Source organism: Dromaius novaehollandiae, chromosome 3, assembly GCF_036370855.1.
Source record: "Dromaius novaehollandiae isolate bDroNov1 chromosome 3, bDroNov1.hap1, whole genome shotgun sequence".
NCBI classification, from domain to species: Eukaryota; Metazoa; Chordata; class Aves; order Casuariiformes; family Dromaiidae; genus Dromaius; species Dromaius novaehollandiae.
The window spans coordinates 28,053,194-28,074,321 of record NC_088100.1 but is presented as its reverse complement, the minus strand read 5'-3'; the positions used below and the strand labels follow the sequence as shown (position 1 = coordinate 28,074,321).

At 36.5% G+C, this 21,128-nt stretch overlaps 1 protein-coding gene across 17 annotated transcripts in view; it reads left to right on the top strand.

The window, feature by feature from the left end:
- LOC112996840 (dystonin) overlaps window positions 1-21,128 on the top strand; it is a 306,620-nt gene that overhangs the window by 151,042 nt on the left and 134,450 nt on the right. For all 17 annotated transcript variants that reach the window (XM_064508599.1, XM_064508595.1, XM_064508610.1 and 14 more), the window contains 23 exons: window positions 407-526; window positions 1,227-1,322; window positions 1,403-1,530; window positions 4,549-4,642; window positions 4,980-5,134; window positions 6,008-6,470; window positions 6,562-6,690; window positions 6,905-6,982; window positions 7,092-7,253; window positions 7,349-7,453; window positions 9,115-9,210; window positions 10,538-10,663; window positions 11,065-11,217; window positions 11,473-11,627; window positions 11,870-11,996; window positions 13,378-13,561; window positions 14,571-14,728; window positions 15,048-15,226; window positions 15,462-15,600; window positions 16,342-16,535; window positions 19,003-19,165; window positions 19,848-19,931; window positions 20,022-20,129. In XM_064508599.1, coding sequence (XP_064364669.1) covers window positions 407-526; window positions 1,227-1,322; window positions 1,403-1,530; window positions 4,549-4,642; window positions 4,980-5,134; window positions 6,008-6,470; window positions 6,562-6,690; window positions 6,905-6,982; window positions 7,092-7,253; window positions 7,349-7,453; window positions 9,115-9,210; window positions 10,538-10,663; window positions 11,065-11,217; window positions 11,473-11,627; window positions 11,870-11,996; window positions 13,378-13,561; window positions 14,571-14,728; window positions 15,048-15,226; window positions 15,462-15,600; window positions 16,342-16,535; window positions 19,003-19,165; window positions 19,848-19,931; window positions 20,022-20,129 — 3,396 coding nt within the window. The remainder of the gene's footprint in view (window positions 1-406; window positions 527-1,226; window positions 1,323-1,402; window positions 1,531-4,548; window positions 4,643-4,979; window positions 5,135-6,007; window positions 6,471-6,561; window positions 6,691-6,904; window positions 6,983-7,091; window positions 7,254-7,348; window positions 7,454-9,114; window positions 9,211-10,537; window positions 10,664-11,064; window positions 11,218-11,472; window positions 11,628-11,869; window positions 11,997-13,377; window positions 13,562-14,570; window positions 14,729-15,047; window positions 15,227-15,461; window positions 15,601-16,341; window positions 16,536-19,002; window positions 19,166-19,847; window positions 19,932-20,021; window positions 20,130-21,128) is intronic.

Here is a 21,128-nt window from a genome sequence, read left to right as displayed (position 1 = left end):
GACATTCTGGACATGAAAATATTCATGCAGTGAGCTTAGTTGACAACCATATACCTGGAGTCAGAGAAGGAGATAGAGTCAAAGTTCTTACTTTTCAGCCCTGTAGTTAGACCTATGGATTGTGCTTCTCTGGTTCTTACCAATCTGAACTTTATTAAACTAGAAAATTTTGTTTTCAGTGGAAATATTTGGAACCAAAACAGAATGGTGTGCGTGATGCATGATGTATTTGGATACTTTAAGTGAGTTTTAATGAGAAAGTAAATAATGTTTTGGAATTGCAGGGTTTAGAAATCTTTTTTTTTTTTATTTAACGTGGGTGAGGACCTCAGACTTCAAGATAAAGCAAAAATGGTGCTCTTGAATGATTTTATTTTGATCTATAATCTGTATTGTGCTTTGATAGGATGTTGAAGTCAAATGGGTTGAATACCAGAATATGGTAAACTACCTCATGCAGTGGATCAGGCACCATGTTTCAATAATGTCTGACAGAACATTTCCCAACAACCCTGTGGAATTGAAGGTGAGATGCAGCATCTTAAACTCCTTATTGGAGTGACACTTTATCTTACTTACTCAAAACATCCTTGAACAAATGAAGCGCTTGTTGATATATCAATGAAATGAGAAGTAGAACAATATCATGATAGTAATATAGGTTTTTATTAAGTGGTTTTAAAGTTTAGGTAATCTTTGCAGAGTTTCTGGCTTGCAATGTTTTAAATATTAGAGATCGGTTAAGCCAGGTCTGTGTACAGATTCTATAACCCTCTTTTAGAGCTCCATATGTGTTTTCGTAAGCTGGATTTAATCCTTTAGAAAGGTAGTGGAAGAATGATATCACCTGTTCCTTAAAGGTTCTTTTGGACAAGCCAGATACTCAGAAATAAAGCGTGCTTTATATAAATTCCATCACTGTCACACACTGTCAAGCTGCCCCACAGTAATAGTGGGGCAGTTGTCTTCATGCTGAGAAAAGATCCCAGGTTGAATGAAGTTCACTTGAAAATATACTCCATAAGCGTTTTCAAAGTACAAGAAATATGTTGCTAGCATACAAACAATCAAAAGCAAATTTTTAGCTCATCGCTGATCATTTTTCACAGAACCTAAGTAAAGCAGTATAAGAATGTAAGCTTATGAAGAATATTAGAAGAGGGGTCAGGGAGTAGGATTATATTAACTGTAAGGAAAAGTTGACAATAATTTTTATGTTTCTATAGGCACTTTATAATCAATATTTGCAGTTTAAAGAAACAGAAATTCCGCCAAAGGAGATAGATAAATCAAAAATTAAACGTCTATATAAACTGCTAGAGGTAAGTTTTAACATGTATCATGATATATGAAACTTCCCTTTCTGTGGCTTGTGATTAACAAATACATGTAAATTTTAAAGGTCTGGATAGAATTTGGACGCATCAAACTTCCTCAAGGCTATCACCCAAATGATATCGAAAAAGAATGGGGAAAGCTTATTATTGCCATGCTGGAAAGAGAGAAAACCCTTCGGCCTGAAGTGGAAAGGTATGCTGGTGAATGTCTGGCAGGCCTGGTTAATAGTTTTTCTGCTCTTTTACCTCACACTAAAAACTGTGAATGTCTTTGTCCATGATAAAATCCATGTTATTTTTCTAAATTGAATAATTCTGTCTTTATTCAGAATTGAAGATCTTTCTTTATCTGCTTTTTAGAAGCAGGTCCACACAGAAATCACCTGGGTTACCTGGGAAGGTCATAATGAATAGTATCTGTGCCTCAGATCATCAGAGGGCTTGAACATAAATATAACATCCTCCCTTGTGCAAATGGTCAGAGCCAGGTTTATGTCACTTCACTATATTTCTTGGACTCTATTCCAGATAAGCAACAGCCTCATTCGTTACATGAAGTGTATGTTTCACTTCATGCCTAGCAAGGTGGCTAAAGTCCTGTTCTGGGGTTGTTTAAAAGCTGATTGTACTCAAGAGCGCACTAAGTGTTTAGACAGGCAAAGCACATAGAGGTCTTTCATGGGTAGTAGTGTGTGGGACACAATGTTTTGCACATCACTATTAGCTGTGATTTCTTTCTTTTTTCTTTTTCTTTTTCTCTTTTTTTCTTTTTTTTTTTTTTTTTTTTACAGTTGAGTGTATTTAAATTCTTGATGCAGCCTAAGACCACTTCTGCTTTTTATTGATTCCTCTTTGATGTCTGTGGCAGAAACAGCAGCTATCCTTTCATATAACTCAAAAAAACCCTTTTATTTGATAAACTGATTTAATTAAATAATACTTTGGACTTCTACCTGCAGAAGGGTATAGACGACAGGGCTCGGATTCATTCTGCTTCACTTCAAGCATCCACGTGAAACAGCCAAGATCTGGATCACTTTCTAAAGAATCTTGGCACTGACTTTCTGGTGAAGATAGGGTGATTATGCTCTCTGGTTCAGGGGCCTGAAGTTAGCTGCAAGTAATCTAGACTATTGTATAGGAAATCTGCAGAAAGACAGATTTTCATAAGAGAAGATTCCAAAGGCAGGTGGAGTTAAAAATTAGATATTGGTCATGCTTACAAAAGCAAGAACATAGCTGAAATGGCTGAATCACTGGGAGGCGTTGATTCACAGCATCCTTGTGGTAGCTGCAAAAGAAACTCCTATACAGAAATGCAAATTTGTCCCCACCAGGCAAAGCAGAACATCAGAAAGCAAGGGAAGAAATACAGTCTGCTAGACCTTGTAGATGAATCTGTCCTAGCATGCCAAAGGCAAAGTTAGTGCCTGCCTTCACCAGAAGGAATTCTATTAATACTTGCAGAAAACTCTTTATTGAGAAAGTGCATAAATGACGTTAATTTATTTCTTTTGTTTTATTCTTACGGGCTGTGCACAAATAGACATAAAAAAGCATAAACACTCATATTTCAGAGTCAGTAAATACATTTAAAGTGACAGATCATGTAGTGACTATCACTGGTGGTCACTATCAGTGGTGGTCGCTGGAAAATGAGAGAGAAGTTGATTAAGTGATTCCGATTAGTGGTTAAGTTAAAATTATTGTTTGATCTGGAAACAAGAACTTGCTCTGTCTGTTTGTCATATTACTTAACAGTGTGCCTGATACGTGGTGGTGTTATTTTGGTATAGCTCCTGGGATGGAATTTGGTTATGGCAAAAATGATGCCTGGGCTAATAATGAAATTTGGTGAATAACTAAAACTTTGCCTTCAAGCCTGAAAGTATCAACACAGATAGGGAATGTGTGGCCATATTGGTGTTCGAGATCCAAATTAACATGATGTTAGGGAGGAGAGCACCAAACTGAGCTCCTATTTTCAAAACTAGCAGAGTTCAAAATTACCTCAGGGTGTGCCCATGCCTTTGCTGTGCTCCTATGCTTAAACAAAGTCATCTTATGGTGTGGGTGTGGTTTTCAGTGAGTGCTAAAAGCAAGAACTGAAATACTGAAAAAATCATCCAAACACAGAATTCTAAACTAAAATATAAACCTAAGGGCCATAATTGGATTTTTCTTATTTGTTTTGTGGTCAGAATAGTTATGGTGTGGAAGAAGTTAAAGGGAAATTTGCAGGAGGCCAGATTAGTGGAACAGAGCAGTTAAATAAATGTGCGTATTTGGACATTAGAATAATGATGGTGGGTTGGATGGTGTACAGGTGTCTAAAATTAACTTGTTAAGAGCTGATTAACCGTGATATTACTGCAGTTTTTTATTCTGTAGTTCCATTTGAAGGAAGGAATCAACCCAACATGAAGTCTGTATAATACAGCGGAGGGTGAAGTTCTAACCTCAGTCGTTTGTGAAACTCTTCATTTATGAGTTTGATAAACACTAAATATTTCTTTAAATGAGTATTTTTCTTATTTGGCTTATAGACATTTAGTGACACTTAAGTAAAATATTTGGCGCATCTGTTTCCTAGAGACGCCCTAATGCTGCTGCCTAGTCTGTACTTGCAAAGCTTTAACACAAGGTAGGGAAGCCAAAAGCAAGCTAGCATACATAGCCCCAGGCAAAACCCTTTGAAGAGCTGGCAGAATATTAATTGCTGGGTTTTGAATATGCATGCTGAAGCCTATTTAAAGAAGGCATGCTAGGTGTTCCAAAAGCCAGTAGTGAAATTTCATCCCTAGGAGCTGTACATTTTGTAGGAGTTTTATCTTTTTTATTTTTCAGCGAATGTGAACAGCCAAAAAGACAAGTGGCTCTGGATGTGAAAATGAATAGTAGTAGTTATAGCTATCATAGCAGTGATTCACTGTTTAGCAACAGTACGAGTGCTCGAACCAGCACTGACTCTAATGAGAATTTCCTTTCTGTTAATTGTGGTCCCACACTCATTAAATCTTGTATAAGCTTTGGTAATGGCACCTTAAATGGAACTAGGTAACTTGGCATATATATTGTTTTGTGAAAGATGCTGTGTTTTTCTTTTTTCTTTTTTTTTCTTTTTCTTTTTTTTTTTTTAAAGTCATACAACATGTAGAGTAAATAGCATTAATGTTTGTTTATTTTTCCAAAATGCTCTGATGTCACCCAGGTTGGAAATGCTGCAGCAGATCGCGAACAGAATTCAGCGGGACAGCCTGAGCTGCGAGGAGAAGCTGATACTTGCCCGGAACGCTCTGCAGTCCGTAAGTCCATTGGTGATACTTTACTGGGCTGCGTTCACGAACTTACTGCAGTGGAGTGCCTACTGCAAGAAAAATATTCTTCAAGATCTTGAGTGCATACTTAACAGCTGATATTTTTGTTTTTCTTGTACTCTATTATTTAGTTTACTTTTTCCTGAAGAAAACACCAAAAATTGCCAAGAATGAGTTCTGTTAGATTTTTTGCCAGTTGTTAGATAGAATGTTTTAGAATTGTTTTAAGATTAGGAAAAAATTTTACAGAAAGTGTAGTATTTCTTACATTTCATTTCTCTTTGGTTTACCTGCAGATTTTAATGGCTTTCTTTTATTTACTCAGGACGCCAAGCGATTAGAATCAGGGCTCCAGTTCCAAAATGAAGCAGAGATAGCTGGGTATCTTCTTGAATCTGAGAACCTTCTCCGTCAACAAGTGATTGACGCCCAGATTCTTATCGATGGAAAATACTATCAGGCAGACCAGCTTGTGCAGAGGTATTTTAGAGTGTTCATTTATATGAATAAATGTGTCCCAATATGGATACCTATTACAGACAACATTTTCAAATCTTTGTCGAGAAATAAATTTCTCAGTCTGTCACTGGGCACCCAAATAAAGATTGTCAGGTATTCCGGTGGGTACAACGACCACAAAATTTATTGAAGATAAGAGGAGCTGTTGGTACTCATCTGTGAAAATGAAGTCATTCACCAGAATGTGACTTAAATGCATAATGTTTACTAGATATCTGAGTGTAAAAAAGAAAAAAAAAGTAGCATGTGTTACAGCTAAAATGGTTTTAGAATTCACTAGCTTTGATTTTAAAAATGGAGGTGAGATTTCTGTAGGTAGGTGAGATAGCTGTATGTATCTTACCAGGTAATTAGTAGGGTAACCTTAGTTCACATGTGGGAGTCTTAGTAGAAAGATACAACTTATCAGTGTAATGTAATTTTATGAAAAAGTGGCACCAAAGTCTGTCAGGGTTCATCTTGGACTGGGTGAGATCAAGCACATAACAGCTGCCTCGGCAGTGAACTGTAAATGTTGGATCTGCTGCAACATGTAGTGTCTTGTAAGATTTCTCCTTTGCTGATGGTTCTTTGTACTCTGTAGGGTACATGCTACGGGCCATGCTGTGCTGATTTTCTGGATTGTTGCCTGATTTGTTCATCTACTATTTGTATATATATAACTTGATATAGCATATACTTTCTGATGTAAGTGCTTATATATAAATGTTTAGGGCCAACTTAAATTTTAAGAGATTGTGTGAGTTGATACTGCTATTCAGTTCAGCATGAAAATGCTATCATAAGCATTAATTGAAAGGATTTTCTTTTATTTAGCTTGGCTTTTTTTTATAGGGTTGCAAAACTTCGTGATGAACTGGTGGCCATAAGGACTGAATGTTCTTCCGTGTACAGCAAGGGGCATGCGCTGACAGCAGAGCAGACAAAGCTGATGATATCGGGAATAACTGAAAGCTTAAACTCAGGATTTACAACAAACCTAACCCCTGAATTAAGTGCTGCAATGACCCAAGGTTTAACACCTACTTTGACTTCCTCCAGCTTGACATCTGGCCTTTCATCAGGTCTTACTTCCAGACTGACACCAGCCATCACTCCTGCATATACACCAGGCATCCCACCACGGTTAATTCAAAGTTATGTGACAGGAGTAGACAGTGGGACTCTGCAAACACTCAAACTGACACAAATTAGAAAACCTCTTATGAAATCAGCTTTTGTGGATCAGAATTTAACAGAAGAAGAGGTCAACATGAAATTTGTCCAGGACCTATTAAGCTGGGTGGAAGAAATGCAGGTAACAATCTTTATGGAAATATTCTGCTTCTAATTCTTACATTTATTCCTTGTAGATAGATCATCACTGATTTTTCCTTCATGTTTGTAAGGTGCAACTTGATCGAGCAGAATGGGGTTCAGATTTACCAAGTGTTGAAAGCCATTTAGAAAATCACAAAAATGTCCACAGAGCTATTGAGGAATTTGAATCCAGCCTTAAAGAAGCGAAAATCAGTGAGGTAAAGCAGCATATTCTTAATTTCTTGAGTTGCTTTTTTACTGAATGACCTATAAAGTAAGGATGAATTATAGAACTGTGTGGGTTTCAGAGCCTTACTTTATTTTTACCTCTGGTCTCTAAATGACAGCATGAAATGAGGAGATCTAATGGTGAGAATAAGTTAATATGTCTAATCTTCTTGTTGTCTTTTTCACCTCATCTACCAAATACAGATCCAAATGACTGCCCCTCTTAAACTCAGTTATGCAGAAAAATTGCACAAACTGGAGAGTCAGTATTCAAAACTGTTGGTAAGTTCATCACACCTCTTTGGATATTCAGCTTTTCAGTGTACATTGTCTTTGATAAGGGATGGTTTTTAATTCTCATTTTTGCAACTTTTTTTTTTCCTAAATAAAGAACACCTCAATAAATCAGGAAAGGCACCTGGATACTCTTCACAGTTTTGTGTCCCGTGCTACTAGAGAGCTGATATGGCTGAATGAAAAAGAAGAGGAAGAGGTTGCATATGACTGGAGTGAAAGAAATACTAATATCACAAGAAAAAAGGAATATCATGCAGTATGTATTGCTGGTATAATCCAGAGGGAATAATTAAGTCATCTGTAATATTTTAACAGATTTCTAAAATATTTCTATGTTCTTTGAAAAAAAAGGAATTAATGAGAGAACTTGATCAAAAAGAAGAAGTTATTAAATCAGTTCAAGAAATAGCTGAGCAGTTGCTTCTTGAAAATCACCCAGCCAGGCTAACTATTGAGGTAAGTTATTAAACACAGCACACAAACCAGAAAATAATGATGATTTGGAGGTAAAAGAAGGGAAGTGCTAACTCATTGGAAATTACTAAACAAGACTCTGGATAATGAATGAATTTTCCTCTTCAGTGTCTCTTATGTACCTCTGTCTTTCAATTATCAGAAAGTACAAACATTTCTGTACAATTATGGTTACATTTTGGAGTCCTGATTGCTTAGACAAAAATCCCACAAAAGTCTAAAATTAAAATTTAAAGAGTTGTTCTGTACAGACATTTCTGCCTCTGGCCTCTCATACAGCTTCTATAATTATTGATATAAATTGCACTGGCAGACTGAGGGCACAAAATAGTCCTTATGTGGTTTCTCTCCCATTGAACTGGAAGAAGTTTCAGTAGAGCATTTCCAGTCACTTATTATTATGCTAAGTTTTAGGATTGGTTTCCTAGCTTCTTTGTCAGTAAATTACAAGATTTGTTTGGATGTGAGAATCTGACTCGGTGTGTGATTTACTTCAGGCTTAAATTGAGCTCTGTATTACAGGTTATCTGTTTACATAAAATTTATTGTAGCTGCTGTAGCATCATAATGACTTTCCAAAGGGCAATGTCAAATAATTTTCACTGTAGATTTTCAAGAAAAGAATAAATACAGGAAGTGGGTGGTAAAAATGGGAACAGTAAAAAATTGTGATGAAGAAACACCCTATCCCTTTTCCTTCTGTTCCATATCCTGCCTCACTTTTTTGTGTGGTGTAGGGAATGATATTCTTTAAAAGCATATGCTGTTACTTGTGCATTTATCAGCATAATATACTTAATATATGAATATATTAGACATATATATTATGAAACCAGGCCATTGCAGTGGAGGTGCATATACGCAGGTTATGATGTCTGTAATAATACTATGTTGTGGGGACGTCTTTAAAGAATTATTGCCACCTTTGCAGAATATTCTATATGCATTAATGGGTCAGTCTGAGAGTCATTAAAGCCAACAGAAAAATGCCTTTAACTTCAGTTTGAAAAGTGGAGTTCCAGAATTGAGATTTTTGGCTGCTTTTGTGATGTCAAGAGTACCCTCTGCTGGTGAATATTGGTGCAGTGACAGTACTACTAGGCAACATAGGAGACATCATTCTAATAAGGTCACAGTTTTAGAAATCCTGTACAAATGTTATACAAAAGCATATATTGCAGCACTTCCCTTTTGGGGGTGTGTGTGTGTGTGTGTGTGTGTGTGTGTGTGTGTGCATGTATTCAGAGTCATTTTAATATCTGGTTTGTATCCAGGAAAAAATCCAGCTACTTTGAGTAAATAGAGTCACAGAATCATAGACTAGTTTTGGTTGGGGGAACATCAGGACATCTAGTTCAGCCCCTGCTCAAAGCAGTGTCCGTTTTGGTCAGATTGCTCAGGGCCTTTCCAAGGATGGCGACTCCACAGCCTCTCTGAGCAAGTTTTCTGAGGTTTGACTGCCTTGTAGTGACTATTTTTTTTTTCCTCATGTCTAATGGGGATTTTTTTTTTGTGGCAGCTTGCTTTTCCTGGGTAAGAAGATCAGGTCTAAATGCAGCATTACTTTTGTATCTCCTAAATTCTAAACATGTGCATGTTTTAATTTTTGTTTTCTTTTGTAACATTTCTGTTCTCCCTAAAAGGCCTATAGAGCTGCAATGCAGACACAGTGGAGCTGGATTCTACAGCTCTGTCATTGTGTCGAACAACATTTGAGAGAAAATGCTGCATATTTTGAGGTAAGAAAGTAAATCAGTAAAAATGTGAAATGTCTTACATTATGATAATAGGCAAAAAGTTTCGTTGAAAATGCTGGTTGCTCTCTCACCGTAGTTGTAAAATTGAAATTTGTCAAGTACAGTTATTAGATGAGGCATACTCCCACGATAAGTTATCCCACCTGCATTGTCTTTTCAACAGTTATACCGGTTTGCAGCAGATGAAAATCTGGTTTGATGTTTTTCCCAAGTGCCACAGCTGCAAGTGGGTATAGAATCTGAAAATGAAGCCAAGTTCTCTCTGTATCATACAGAAGAGCAGTGAATAAAGCTTCTGTGAATGGATATAGAGTAGAGGCTGGTTATTGAAGGCCAAGGAAGAACATCTAGGTTGTTGTTCCCGGTCTACCCAAATAGAAATGGAATATACAGCATTATTAATAAACAGTGCAGAGAATACCCTGGCAATAGACATGTCCAACAAATCACTTTACTGATTATAACTCCATTTACATACTCAGCAAATGATGCAGTACTCAATAATATCCATGAGAGTGGAAGATATAAGGGATTTTGGGGTTAGAATTTTTTTTTTTATTATTTAAATATCTTTAGTGTCTTCTGGCATGGGTGGTTGAAGAGGAAGGGGAATGGTGTTGGGAAGAGATGCCTTTGGACTGAGAAGGGTGAGAGCCAAAGGTCTGGAAACAGGGGCACAGGAGAAGACAAAATTGGGAGATTTTAGCTTCTAATGATAGGGGTAAGAAATGTGAATTCTGGGTTTGAGAAATGAGGTTTCAGGGATAGAGGGGGTGAGGATTATCACAGGAATTTCCCTTCCCAGTCACCCTTAATCAAGACCCTAGTTTGGGGGTGGAGATGCACAAACAGAAGTGCCAAGTGGTGTAGCCCACTTCCCCTCTCTCACAAAATGTGCCCTCCAGTATGCTTGCTCAATTCTATAGTTTGTTTGCTACAGTTTATAAACTTTATATGTTCTTTATATATAAAAGTAATTATAATTCCAAGGGAAGCAAGAATCACTTCAGAAAGTCTTTACCCTGCAGGAACAGTAATTAACTAATTTTCAGTAACTGTTGAATGAGTTATGAATATAGATAGCACAGAAAGTAACTCATGTTCCAAGAAGTAACATTGTGTACCTCCTTGAAGCGGACATTTAGGCATGAGATCATGAATACTGTCATGTGATACAGCAGTTACTTCAAGCTACTGTAAAAAAAAAATCAGTTTTCAAAAGACCACTTAAAAAAAAAACTTTTTAGTGTAGCTATTTGTATGCTTCTTAGGTTGTTTAAAAATAATAAAAATATTTATCTCGTCGTAGTTTTTCAATGATGCCAAAGAGGCTATGGACTATTTAAAGAATTTAAAAGATGCCATATACAGAAAATACAGTTGTGATAGATCCAGCAGCCTTCATAGACTGGAAGACCTTGTCCAGGAATCTATGGTAAGAATGCGAGGATCCTATTATTATGAGTTATAGTTAACCAAGAGGTGTATGGATTGTAGTTAGATTTAAAACCTATGCTTTTAAATTAATCCCTTAAAGGGAAGGAATAGTAATAAAAAAAAGACTCCATTTTAGAACTTCTAATTAAATAACTGTATTTGTCCTTGTTTAATGACTACTTTTCATGCCCTTTAAATATTTATTTATTTAATTTTACAATAGCAGATGGTGTGGGAAACCACTGACTTCAGAAGGATACTTCTGTTCTTGTAAAAAGCATTACTTTTAAGAAACACAGTAGAAAAAGAATCAGAAAAAGAAAATCTTAATAGCGTCAAAGAAACAGCACTGGGTTCTGGCCACCTCTCATGATGTGTTCTTTTCTTAACTGTTTTTAGGAAGAGAAAGAACAACTCTTGCAGTATAAGAGCACAGTAGCAAGCCTTGTGGGGAGAGCAAAGGCAATAATTCAGCTGAAGCCAAGGAATCCTGACTGTCTACTCAAAACATCCATCCCAATTAAAGCCATCTGTGACTATAGACAAATTGAGGTTAGAACCTTGAATATCCTAAAATCAATTACAGACGTGAGAATTTAGCTAAAGTTCCATTAATTAACATGTTCCTGGAAAACACTGGGCTCTAAATGTCTTCCACCCTAGTAAACAAGAGCAAATCCCTGTGTTGCACATTGTTGTTTTTGTTGTTCTGTTGCTTATTTGGTGACACCACTTACAAAAGTGCTTTGTAGAAGTATTTTGTAATGCTTAGCTGATTAAATTATTCTGCTTTTCTGTTAATATTAGATAACTATTTACAAAGACGATGAATGTGTGTTAGCAAACAACTCCCATCGTGCTAAATGGAAAGTCATTAGTCCGAGTGGTAATGAAGCTATGGTTCCATCTGTGTGCTTTACAGTTCCTCCACCAAACAAAGAAGCAATAGATACAGCCAACAGGTAGGGACAAAATGAAAACAGCAGGAAGTATGTAGCTGTAAAGTATTTTCAATATAAATGTTCTTGCATATTTATTTAGAGAAACAGCAGTGCCTTTGTGTTAGAGCCAAGGAAACAATTTTCTTTTTAAGTTCATTTATATAGAACTCAGGTTAAAATATTTAATTTTTTTCCCATTCCGTATGTTTTTCCAGTGTAAAACAGGTTTTCTAACCTAAAATTGGAGTCTTTCTATGTTTCAGGATTGAACAGCAATTTCAGAATGTTCTGGCCCTTTGGCATGAATCACATATAAACATGAAGAGTGTGGTTTCCTGGCATTACCTGACGAATGAAATTGAAGCCGTTCGAGCTGGCAATGTTGCTTCAGTATGTATGATGCCTGCTGTTTTTACTAAGGGTCTGTTAGCCGTTTGCTGGGACATCATAGGCTATGCTTCCCAGAACTATGGTATAGCCAACAGTTTGCAACAACACTCATCTTTCCTGTGGAAGCAGCTGTCACTGACCACACCAGTTACCTCTCTGCAATATTCTGCCTTGATCTGAGCATACTCAGATGTATGTGAGGAAGGGGCAGAGAGGTCATATCATGAAAACGAACTTAGCCTTATCATGCTAATCTGCCTAGCCTCCTCCTTCTTTCAGTTCAGGGACAGGATCTCTGGAGTGCAACTGAACAGTGACTGAATTAGTCTTCACTCTGAATTTTGCTTTGAAGAGTCTACCTTTTTGCGTTTATGTTAAAGATACCAGGGGGAATTAGACTCACTAGGCTAAGGTTAATCTTTGTGGAATCCCCCTCTACCTTTCCCTCCTCTCCCTCCTTATTTCTTCATGCTGCAACTTCTTCCTAAAAATGGAACAACTGTGAAGCAACATTTAGTCTTTCAGTCCAAAGAGAGTTGAATGTTCATTTTACCATAATGCATTTTTTCACTCTCATACATGTCTGTAGTTTGAACAGTTAAATAACTAATTAGGATCAATTTGTTAGAAACAAAATACTGATGCAGATCAAAGTATTCATTCTGTCTGGCTAAAAGAATCTTGTGAGATCACTGAACAATACAGTATTAGATGTATAGCAAAACACTATTTAATATAATACTTTATTATAAAACATTGGCATATACCTGTCTTCAAACTGTTGCAACAGCATCTGTAATACCCAAAATGATGTATTTGCTCCGAATTTCTCGCAGTTGCTTTTTGAAAGAAGCAACCTGAAATGATTCCAGAAATGGCCCTTCTTCTGTGGCTGTTGCTGGCTGCCCAATTTTTGCTACATGGCATAGGTAGAGAAATGGTCTCTCACATGGATAGCTTAACAGACTATTACTGACTTTAAAGATGGAGAAGAATTTTAAAGTAAACTGGATTTATTAGCTGTCATTCTGATGCTCATCAAGTGGACTCTAGGCTAGGAACAGCAAGATCTCAGAACCTCAGATTTTTTTACTTTACTGTCTTAGTAACTCAGCATAGCTTGATGCCACTGAAGTTGATGTTACTCTACAGCTGCCATTAGTACTTTCAGAGGAGTATCGACAGTTTTCCTTGTAATCATAAGGTTGACCACACAGTTCCCATACTTTCCTGAGTCTGTTGGGGAGGATGAGTAAAACTCTTCTTGAGTTTAGTAGATCGGTCAATATCGCTTTTTGATTAAAAAATAAATAAAAAAGCCCTTGCAGGCAGCTGTCAGAGTTGCTAACCGTGCCTTGGATTTATAATTTGTCTGTTGCAGATAAAAACAATGTTACCGGGTGAACATCAGCAGGTACTAAGCAATCTGCAGTCCCGCTTTGATGACTTTGTGGAAGATAGCCAGGAGTCCAAAATCTTTACAAGCTCTGATACAGCACAGCTGGAAAGGGAAGTTAATGTTTGCAAGCAATACTATCAAGAACTTCTGAAATCTGCAGAAAGAGGTAAAACAGTTTGCTGAGAAGAGTGGAAAGGCAACCACAACAGAGAGAGTGTAGTTCTTCATAGAACTTCTGCTATCTAAATGTAGGCTGTAGTGGATCACCCATTTTATCATATTGATCTTTTTAATGCAGTAGTTCTAGATGGATAAAGAGCCATGATTTTGATATTGTGCACAATTTTATTGTACAGAAGGTGTAAGAATTTTTTTAGTTTGTGTAGATTTATTAATCTATGTAAACTGGTGTTACTTAATACACAGTGTCACAAAAAAAATTTACCTCCAAGAATTTAGGCTAGATTTATTCTGCACTGCAGTTTACACTTAGGTATGCTTTCCTGTTGTTTCTGCATGTTTGAAATGCAGCTTGAATACTTTTTTGAGTTCATGACAGAATTAAAATTTTTTTGGACAGTTATGCAGGAAAAGTGTCATAGATATTTTCCTATTCCCACAGACTGTTTCTAACTACTGTCGTCTTAACTCTGTTTTTTAAATACAACAAGCACCTAAAGCTGAAAGTATCTATTCTGATTTACTGTCAAGTACTTAATGACTTAGAGGAACAAAGTAGTGCAAAGCTGATTACTCTATCAGTGCAGTTCACTGTACTTAGGAAAGATGTATTGTCCTGTGTGTCAGAAGGAGAAAATGGGAAGAAAAGGTCCCTGGAGGCTTACTGTGGTATTATGCCTGATACCACCTGACTGAAAGAATTGGTCATTGAGTTTAGCAGAGTCTGCATAAGAGATGATGCCTGTGTCCAGAATGCATGATCAGTGAGGTATGCTAATTTTGGAAGTGCAAAGCAACAATCTAATAGCAGCTAAAATTTAAGGGTTTCCTAAAATTTGCCTTATAGCCAAAATTCTCCTTGGAAACTGATAGGTTTTCAGTCAGTCCTTTTCAGTTAGACTTCATAAAATCTTTTATGAGAAGGCACAGTGGAAAATGACATGATGTATGTATGGCTTTGTTTGCTAAAATGTGCCTTTTTTTCCCTTTAACAGAGGAGCAGGAAGAATCTATTTACAATCTTTACATCTCAGAAGTCAGAAATATCAGACTTCGCCTGGAGAGTTGTGAGGAGCGGTTGATCCGGCAGATCAGAACCCCAATGGAAAGGGATGATCTGCATGAAAGTGTGTTCAGGATTTCAGAGCAAGAGGTGAGCATTTGTGAAAGACTTTCATCTAGGAATGAGTTTCGTTTTAAAACAAACATATCCAGATCATGCACTGTAGCCAGAGAAGGGAGCAGTGCATCTCGAAAGGGCAAGAGTCAAAAATTAAGTTTGAATTTGTGAGGAAAAAGATGCCAATAAATAACAAATTTGACTTTCCCTCTGTGAATACGTTTTTTTTTTTTTTTTTGCAACAGTGTCCACACAAAACACAGGAGAACAGATCTATACTGATAATAATACATAGAATACATATCAGGTTGATGCAGGATAAAAGTGTTGTCAATCATCTTTCATTTTTCAGAAACTGAAGAAAGAACTGGATCGACTCAAGGATGACTTGGAAGTAATCACAGATAAATGCGAAGAGTTTTTCAGTCAAGCTGCTGGTTCACCTTCAGTCCCTACTCTGCGCTCTGAACTCAATGTTGTTGTTCAGAATATGAATCAAGTTTATTCCATGTCTTCCATTTACATAGATAAGTATGTAATTAGCCATGTCCCCTCGCACAAGTTTTAGCTTACAGTTGTGTCATCAAAATAAATTAAATATGAAGATACAAGTATGAGTAATACTGATAAAAGGAAAGGGAGTTAACAGAATTCTAACACTGTATAAAAAGGTTGCTAGTTATCCCATGACATGAAAAGACTGAAAAACTAAGTGTTTTGATGTTGTTATTGCATGTTTAGTTAATAAGAGATTACTGTTTTTCAGATTAAAAACTGTAAATTTGGTGCTTAAGAACACCCAAGGAGCAGAATCACTAGTAAAACTTTATGAAACTAAACTCTGTGAAGAAGAAGCAGTGACTGCTGACAAAAATAATATTGAGAATCTCATGGGTACATTAAAGGTAAGATTTGGGTGGTGCCTTTTTATGAGCAAATCAAAAAATAATAGGAAAATGATCTTTCATATAGCAGCTGTTTTGGCTGTGCTGTACTGTGTCATTTATCAAAAGATGGCTTGTGCATTCAGAGGAAACTCTACCAGAAAAAAATTGCACCTTTGGGACATTAGGAATTGGGTAGTTGACGTGTGCATATCTGCTATTAGGAAATGCCTTGCAAGGTCTAAACATCCCAGAGGACCACTTGTTACTGCTGAAATGAGACTGTTATTTTTCTGTCTGGTGAGAGCTAACATATGTTTAAGGAAATATAAATATATTGTTATGTACCTGGCTGTAACAACATCTACTACTAAGATATACTAATCATGGATACCTATGAGGTTTGGCAGTTATCTTTGAGAAGTGATGAGACTGAACTTCGGCATTTGTCCTGTGCTATATGCACCTCATTTTAATATTGCAATTGATGAGTAATGCTTTTTTGTTAGAGTGATTTTTTGAAAGCTGTAGTTTATCAGATAAGCATGCTAATTTTCTGGCTGTGATTTGATGCATGTGTTGTGGGGAATGGTGTTACTTAGAATTATTTTGCAGTTTATAGCTAATTGGTTGCTTCAAACCCATGCTGCTGCCATTCCAGTGAATGAGCAGCCAGAAGGAATTGCTCATGTAAAATACTCATTTACAAAATAGTACCATAATTTAGGAATTACTTACCCTTTGTCATTTTTCACATACTAGCAATGGAGATCTGAAGTAGATGAGAAGAGAGAAGTATTCCATGCCTTAGAGGATGAACTGCAGAAGGCAAAGATGATCAGTGATCAGATGTTTAAAATGCACAAGGAACGTGATCTTGACTTCGACTGGCATAAAGAAAAAGTTGATCAGTTAGCTGAGAGGTGGCAAAATATTCATTCTCAAATTGAAAACAGGTTTGTATAATTTTTTGTTATAATCTGTCTGTGTTTTATGCGGTTCTTGTTGTTTTTGAGGAAAAATAATCAGAAATGAATGTTTATATAGATCAGAATAGTTTTTTGAAGTATTTGTGAAATGTGCTAAGGTCAGGGATGCTTATCTTTCCTGTGCTCTTGACATTGTCGTCTTATTTTTCCCACAGAAAGTATCTGTGCATTTTAATACCTTAAGATTTACAAAATATGTTCATTACTTACAACTTACTGAGATACAGTACAGACAAATTGTCCCTTTTCTTTCCAAAAATCCTACAGAAATGTCTTGTTTTCCTATGGAAATACCATCTGTTTCCCTACATAATTAGTTCTGGCAGGCTAAACTGGTGAGTTGACTCATCAGTTAAGATTAGGTTCATGTTTACTTGCTTTTAAAAACTGAGGAGCTAAATCTGAAAATCCTTAGCTTCCATTGACTTCTGTGATAATTTTTGTCACAATAACTACCAGTTTAAAAGCTTTTGGCAAAGTGCCAGCATTTTCTTCTGGTGTGCAACTGTTTTCATACATTCTCAATATTCAGTTGCAATGTTGCTCTAAATTCAGCCTGTCAGTATTACTGTTGTGATACTGGAGAACGTTATTCAAATGCACATGCATACACAGATTCTCACATATTGCAGAACACACCTATCCATGATTCTGAAGGGAGAGATGTCCATATTTGACACTTCTGAAAACACCTTTTCCCTTTTTCAGTCTCTTTCAGTTTACAGTTTCAGTTCAGTTTACATTATAGTATAGACAAGTTAAGAAAATCAGTACTCTACATCCTGAGTTTATTTTCTTTAAAAACTGTTTTTGGTTTGTCGTTATAGATAACCTGAAGAGAAGCATGAAGTGTGGTGCTGTTTGTGTAAAACTTCACACAATGTCCTTTCACATTTTTATCCTCCTTTTTTAAGAGGCAAATATCCATTCAGGACTAATAATGAAGTTACTGACTTATAATTAACTACTTTGATTGGCTCTTCTTAACATTGCCAGAAGTTAAAAGGGAGATGGTTAAAGGCTGACTAAAAGTGAAGGGTTGTTGAAGAGAAATGGATTAAAAATTTATAGGGTTATAAGCTAATGGCTCCTCCAAACACTGTGGGAATGAGCCCACTCTTTAGGTCATCAATTTGAAACGTTGTGGTAGCCTTTATGACCAAAATTGCACTGCAGAGCAACTAGCTTTAAATCCTCCTCAGATTTTTCATTCAGCTGATAGTGTGATAGGATTTAAATGACAGAAGAGTAGTTTTGTGAGATACTAAAGTATCCTTATTTCTTCATTGAGCAAACATGAACGAAATACTCTCCCCCTAGGATTTTATTCTGTATTGAATATGCTGAAAAATTACTGTTTATACATAGTGACTTCTGGCATAAATATGACAGATTGTGGTGGTTGCAGTAGGTAGCTGTAAACAAACTGGTTTCTGCAAATGTTCACTCTGCTGCTTCCCAACAGCTTGACACTGATTACCATTATATCAAAGTTTGTACAAATATTGGCTTCAGTTCTGATGACCCTTCCTTCCTCTCATGGTTTTTAGCTTATAAATATGCTAAAGTATGAAACCTAAGCAATATTGTTTCCTTTGCTTGCTCTTTTTCACTCTTGGCATCTTGAGAACAATGCTAGCTTGATTCAAAGTATACATTCAAAACCAGAATATAAAAAGTTATTTAATAAATACGTTCATCCATATTTATGCAGTCTTTCAGATTAGCTGTATTTATATGATTTTTAAAGTAACTATATAAGGAACATAAAAGAAAAACTGATCAGTATTCTCATCAGTACTTGAAAACAAGAATATTTCCAAGAAAACAGAAAGAAAAGAAGAAATTTCCAAGAAATACAGCACTGTCTTTTTCAAGTCAAAAAATGGTTTAAAAGGGGACTTAGATAAACAGGGTCATTTGCTTTAGCATGTTAGAATATCTAAAGGCTTTGGTTTTAGCGTACCTACAATTGTTCTGTGAGAGGCAGAGAGACTATGGTGAACCTCTCCTTAACTCCAGCACAGCTTTCTGCCTTCTTGATTCACATAGGCCACATCTGAAACACTTCCACTTCTCATAACGGTATTAATTGCTGTTGCTGAAACCTCCTCTGCAGCATGCTTAGGGATTACTGTGTTTATGGGGTTTTCAGGCTGATGCTCAGCTCATTAATGGAGGATATATGGAGGGTTTCTTCTGTGACAGGGTTTGTCCTGGGCTTCATTTATGACAAATGAAAAAGCTTCATCAAGCTGGGGATCGCAGTGATTGAGAAGTTAATTTACTGTTTACTTACTGTTATTTTAGTAAGTTTAGTGAGCTAGATAAAGTAAGACATCTAAAGCTTTTAAGGCTATATTTAGCTTTATTGTACTTTTTATCTTTTATGTTTATCTTCTCTCCTTTGGCATGTCTTCTAAAATTAAACCAGGCTGCGTGACTTAGAAGGTATTAATAAATCTCTAAAATACTACAAAGATACTTACAATTCATTGGATACTTGGATTCAGCAAGTGGAAGATGCTCAGAGAAAGCTTCAAGAAATCCATCCTGAAAATAGCAAAGCATTGGCTAAGCAGCTGAACCAACATAAGGTATGAAAGGGTTCTCATTGTAGGAAGCACTGATATAATGACTGAAGGAGAATCAAAACATCAGTATAACCCACTGATGTCAGATCTATTTTTTTAAAATGAAGTGCTTATACCCCTCAGTGCTTATTCTAAAAATCAAGATCATTACCATCTTTTATGTTTTCATTTTCACAACACTGCTAACAGTTAACATTTCATTCACTGCTCACTGCCATTTTATAGACCAGGTTGTTTTGGTCCTCAAATCTGCAAAAGAGTAAAGCCTTATAGAGTGCCTAGAAATCTGAAGTGTCCTTATTGCCTCATATTTTATTCAGCACTGCTCTTGATAATTATGGATATGTAAATATTTTCATGGAATCAGGGCTAAACTCAACAACTCTGTCTTGCAAGAAGGAAATGCATCTTAAATAACAAACAGAATAACAAATTATATGCCTGACGTGATATAATCCTAATATTTTTTTTTTGAAGTTTACTCACCAAGTATTAAACCTGGCAGGGTTTTTTGGCTATTTCTATGCTGTAAACCGAACAAGTCCAGGGCATAGGCTTGAGCACGTAATTACCTATACACACATGGAAGTGAACATACTATGTAGATTCTATGATGATAATGCTAATATATACAGTCACAAAAATGTTTTTTTCTGATGACAATTTTTATGTGCGTATTTTACAGATGCTGGTTTCTGAGATTGAAATGAAACAAAGCAAAATAGATGAATGCCAGAAATATTCAGAACAATATTCAGCTGCTGTGAAGGTAATAAAAAAATTACATACTTAGAATCCTTTACTTAGTGCCTGTATCATGTAGAATATTGATCATTTTGTGTATTTTATCTTTTTACAGGACTATGAGTTGCAGACTATGACCTACAGAGCTATGGTTGACTCCCAGCAAAAATCTCCGGTGAAACGCCGAAGAGTGCAAAGCTCATCAGACTTCATTATTCAAGAGGTAAACAGATTTCTTGTGACACAAAAGCTCTTTTTTTTTTTTTTGAGTCTTTTTTTAAAACAGAGGAAACACAAGCATGGCATTTAGAATTTATTAATGATTCAAACAGAGTAACTTAAGCATGATGATGTTGATGAATCTCCCCCCCTCCCCAAAGTTATAAAAAATTGTTTGAGAAATGTACATCAGTAAACTGTTTAGAATTACCTTTGGGTTGGATCTTGGTCCCAGCAAACAGGGGGAGCATTCATCTTTGCTGTGATAAAACTTGCTAGATCTGGACACTGTGACAGATTCAGAGGCAGATCATCCCTCAGCCTCATCTGTGTGGGAAAGATAAATCTGTCTCCCTACTGACTGTCAGAGAGAGGAAGGGGGAACAGCACTGCTTGTCCCTGCAATAACTTGTTCCTACAGGGAGCAAGAATCAAGTGACTGTGAAATCAAAACATTTTCTTTTCTGTCTCAATTCTGCTCCTTGTGGTCTTTATGGTCTTTACCTCTAACTGGGTTAGTTTTAGTTTCATTCTCTTATGCTGGATCAGAGTTGAATTTAAGAATGGATTTTTCTGAAGCCTCTGCCTGGCACAGGAGCATCAATCCAGCTGATGTCACCTGATCACTTCTGTGATACCGTGATTCAGTTCCAATCCTGCAGTGTACATTATACGAGATGAGTTATGGAAGATCCCCGCTGGTTAAGATGTTTATTTCATTCAGCAGGTCTTCCCCACCAGTTGTGGCCGTAGGATAGCAGGGCACCTGCCTTCAGAGCTGACAAAGGCCATAACCGGTCTATGTGTTAAACCAGTTGTTCTTAGGATGTATGTGTGCTGGTGCAGCCTTTTGGTGGCATTTATGTGTCTCTTGTGACTTTGGAATCAAAATCAGGATAGGTTCTAAAGTGCTGTGTATCCCTTCCTTGAAGGATAATTTCAGATGCTGTCTTTTTACACTTTATGGCATTCGGTGTCGGCAAGAGTGTTTCCTCTCCATTTC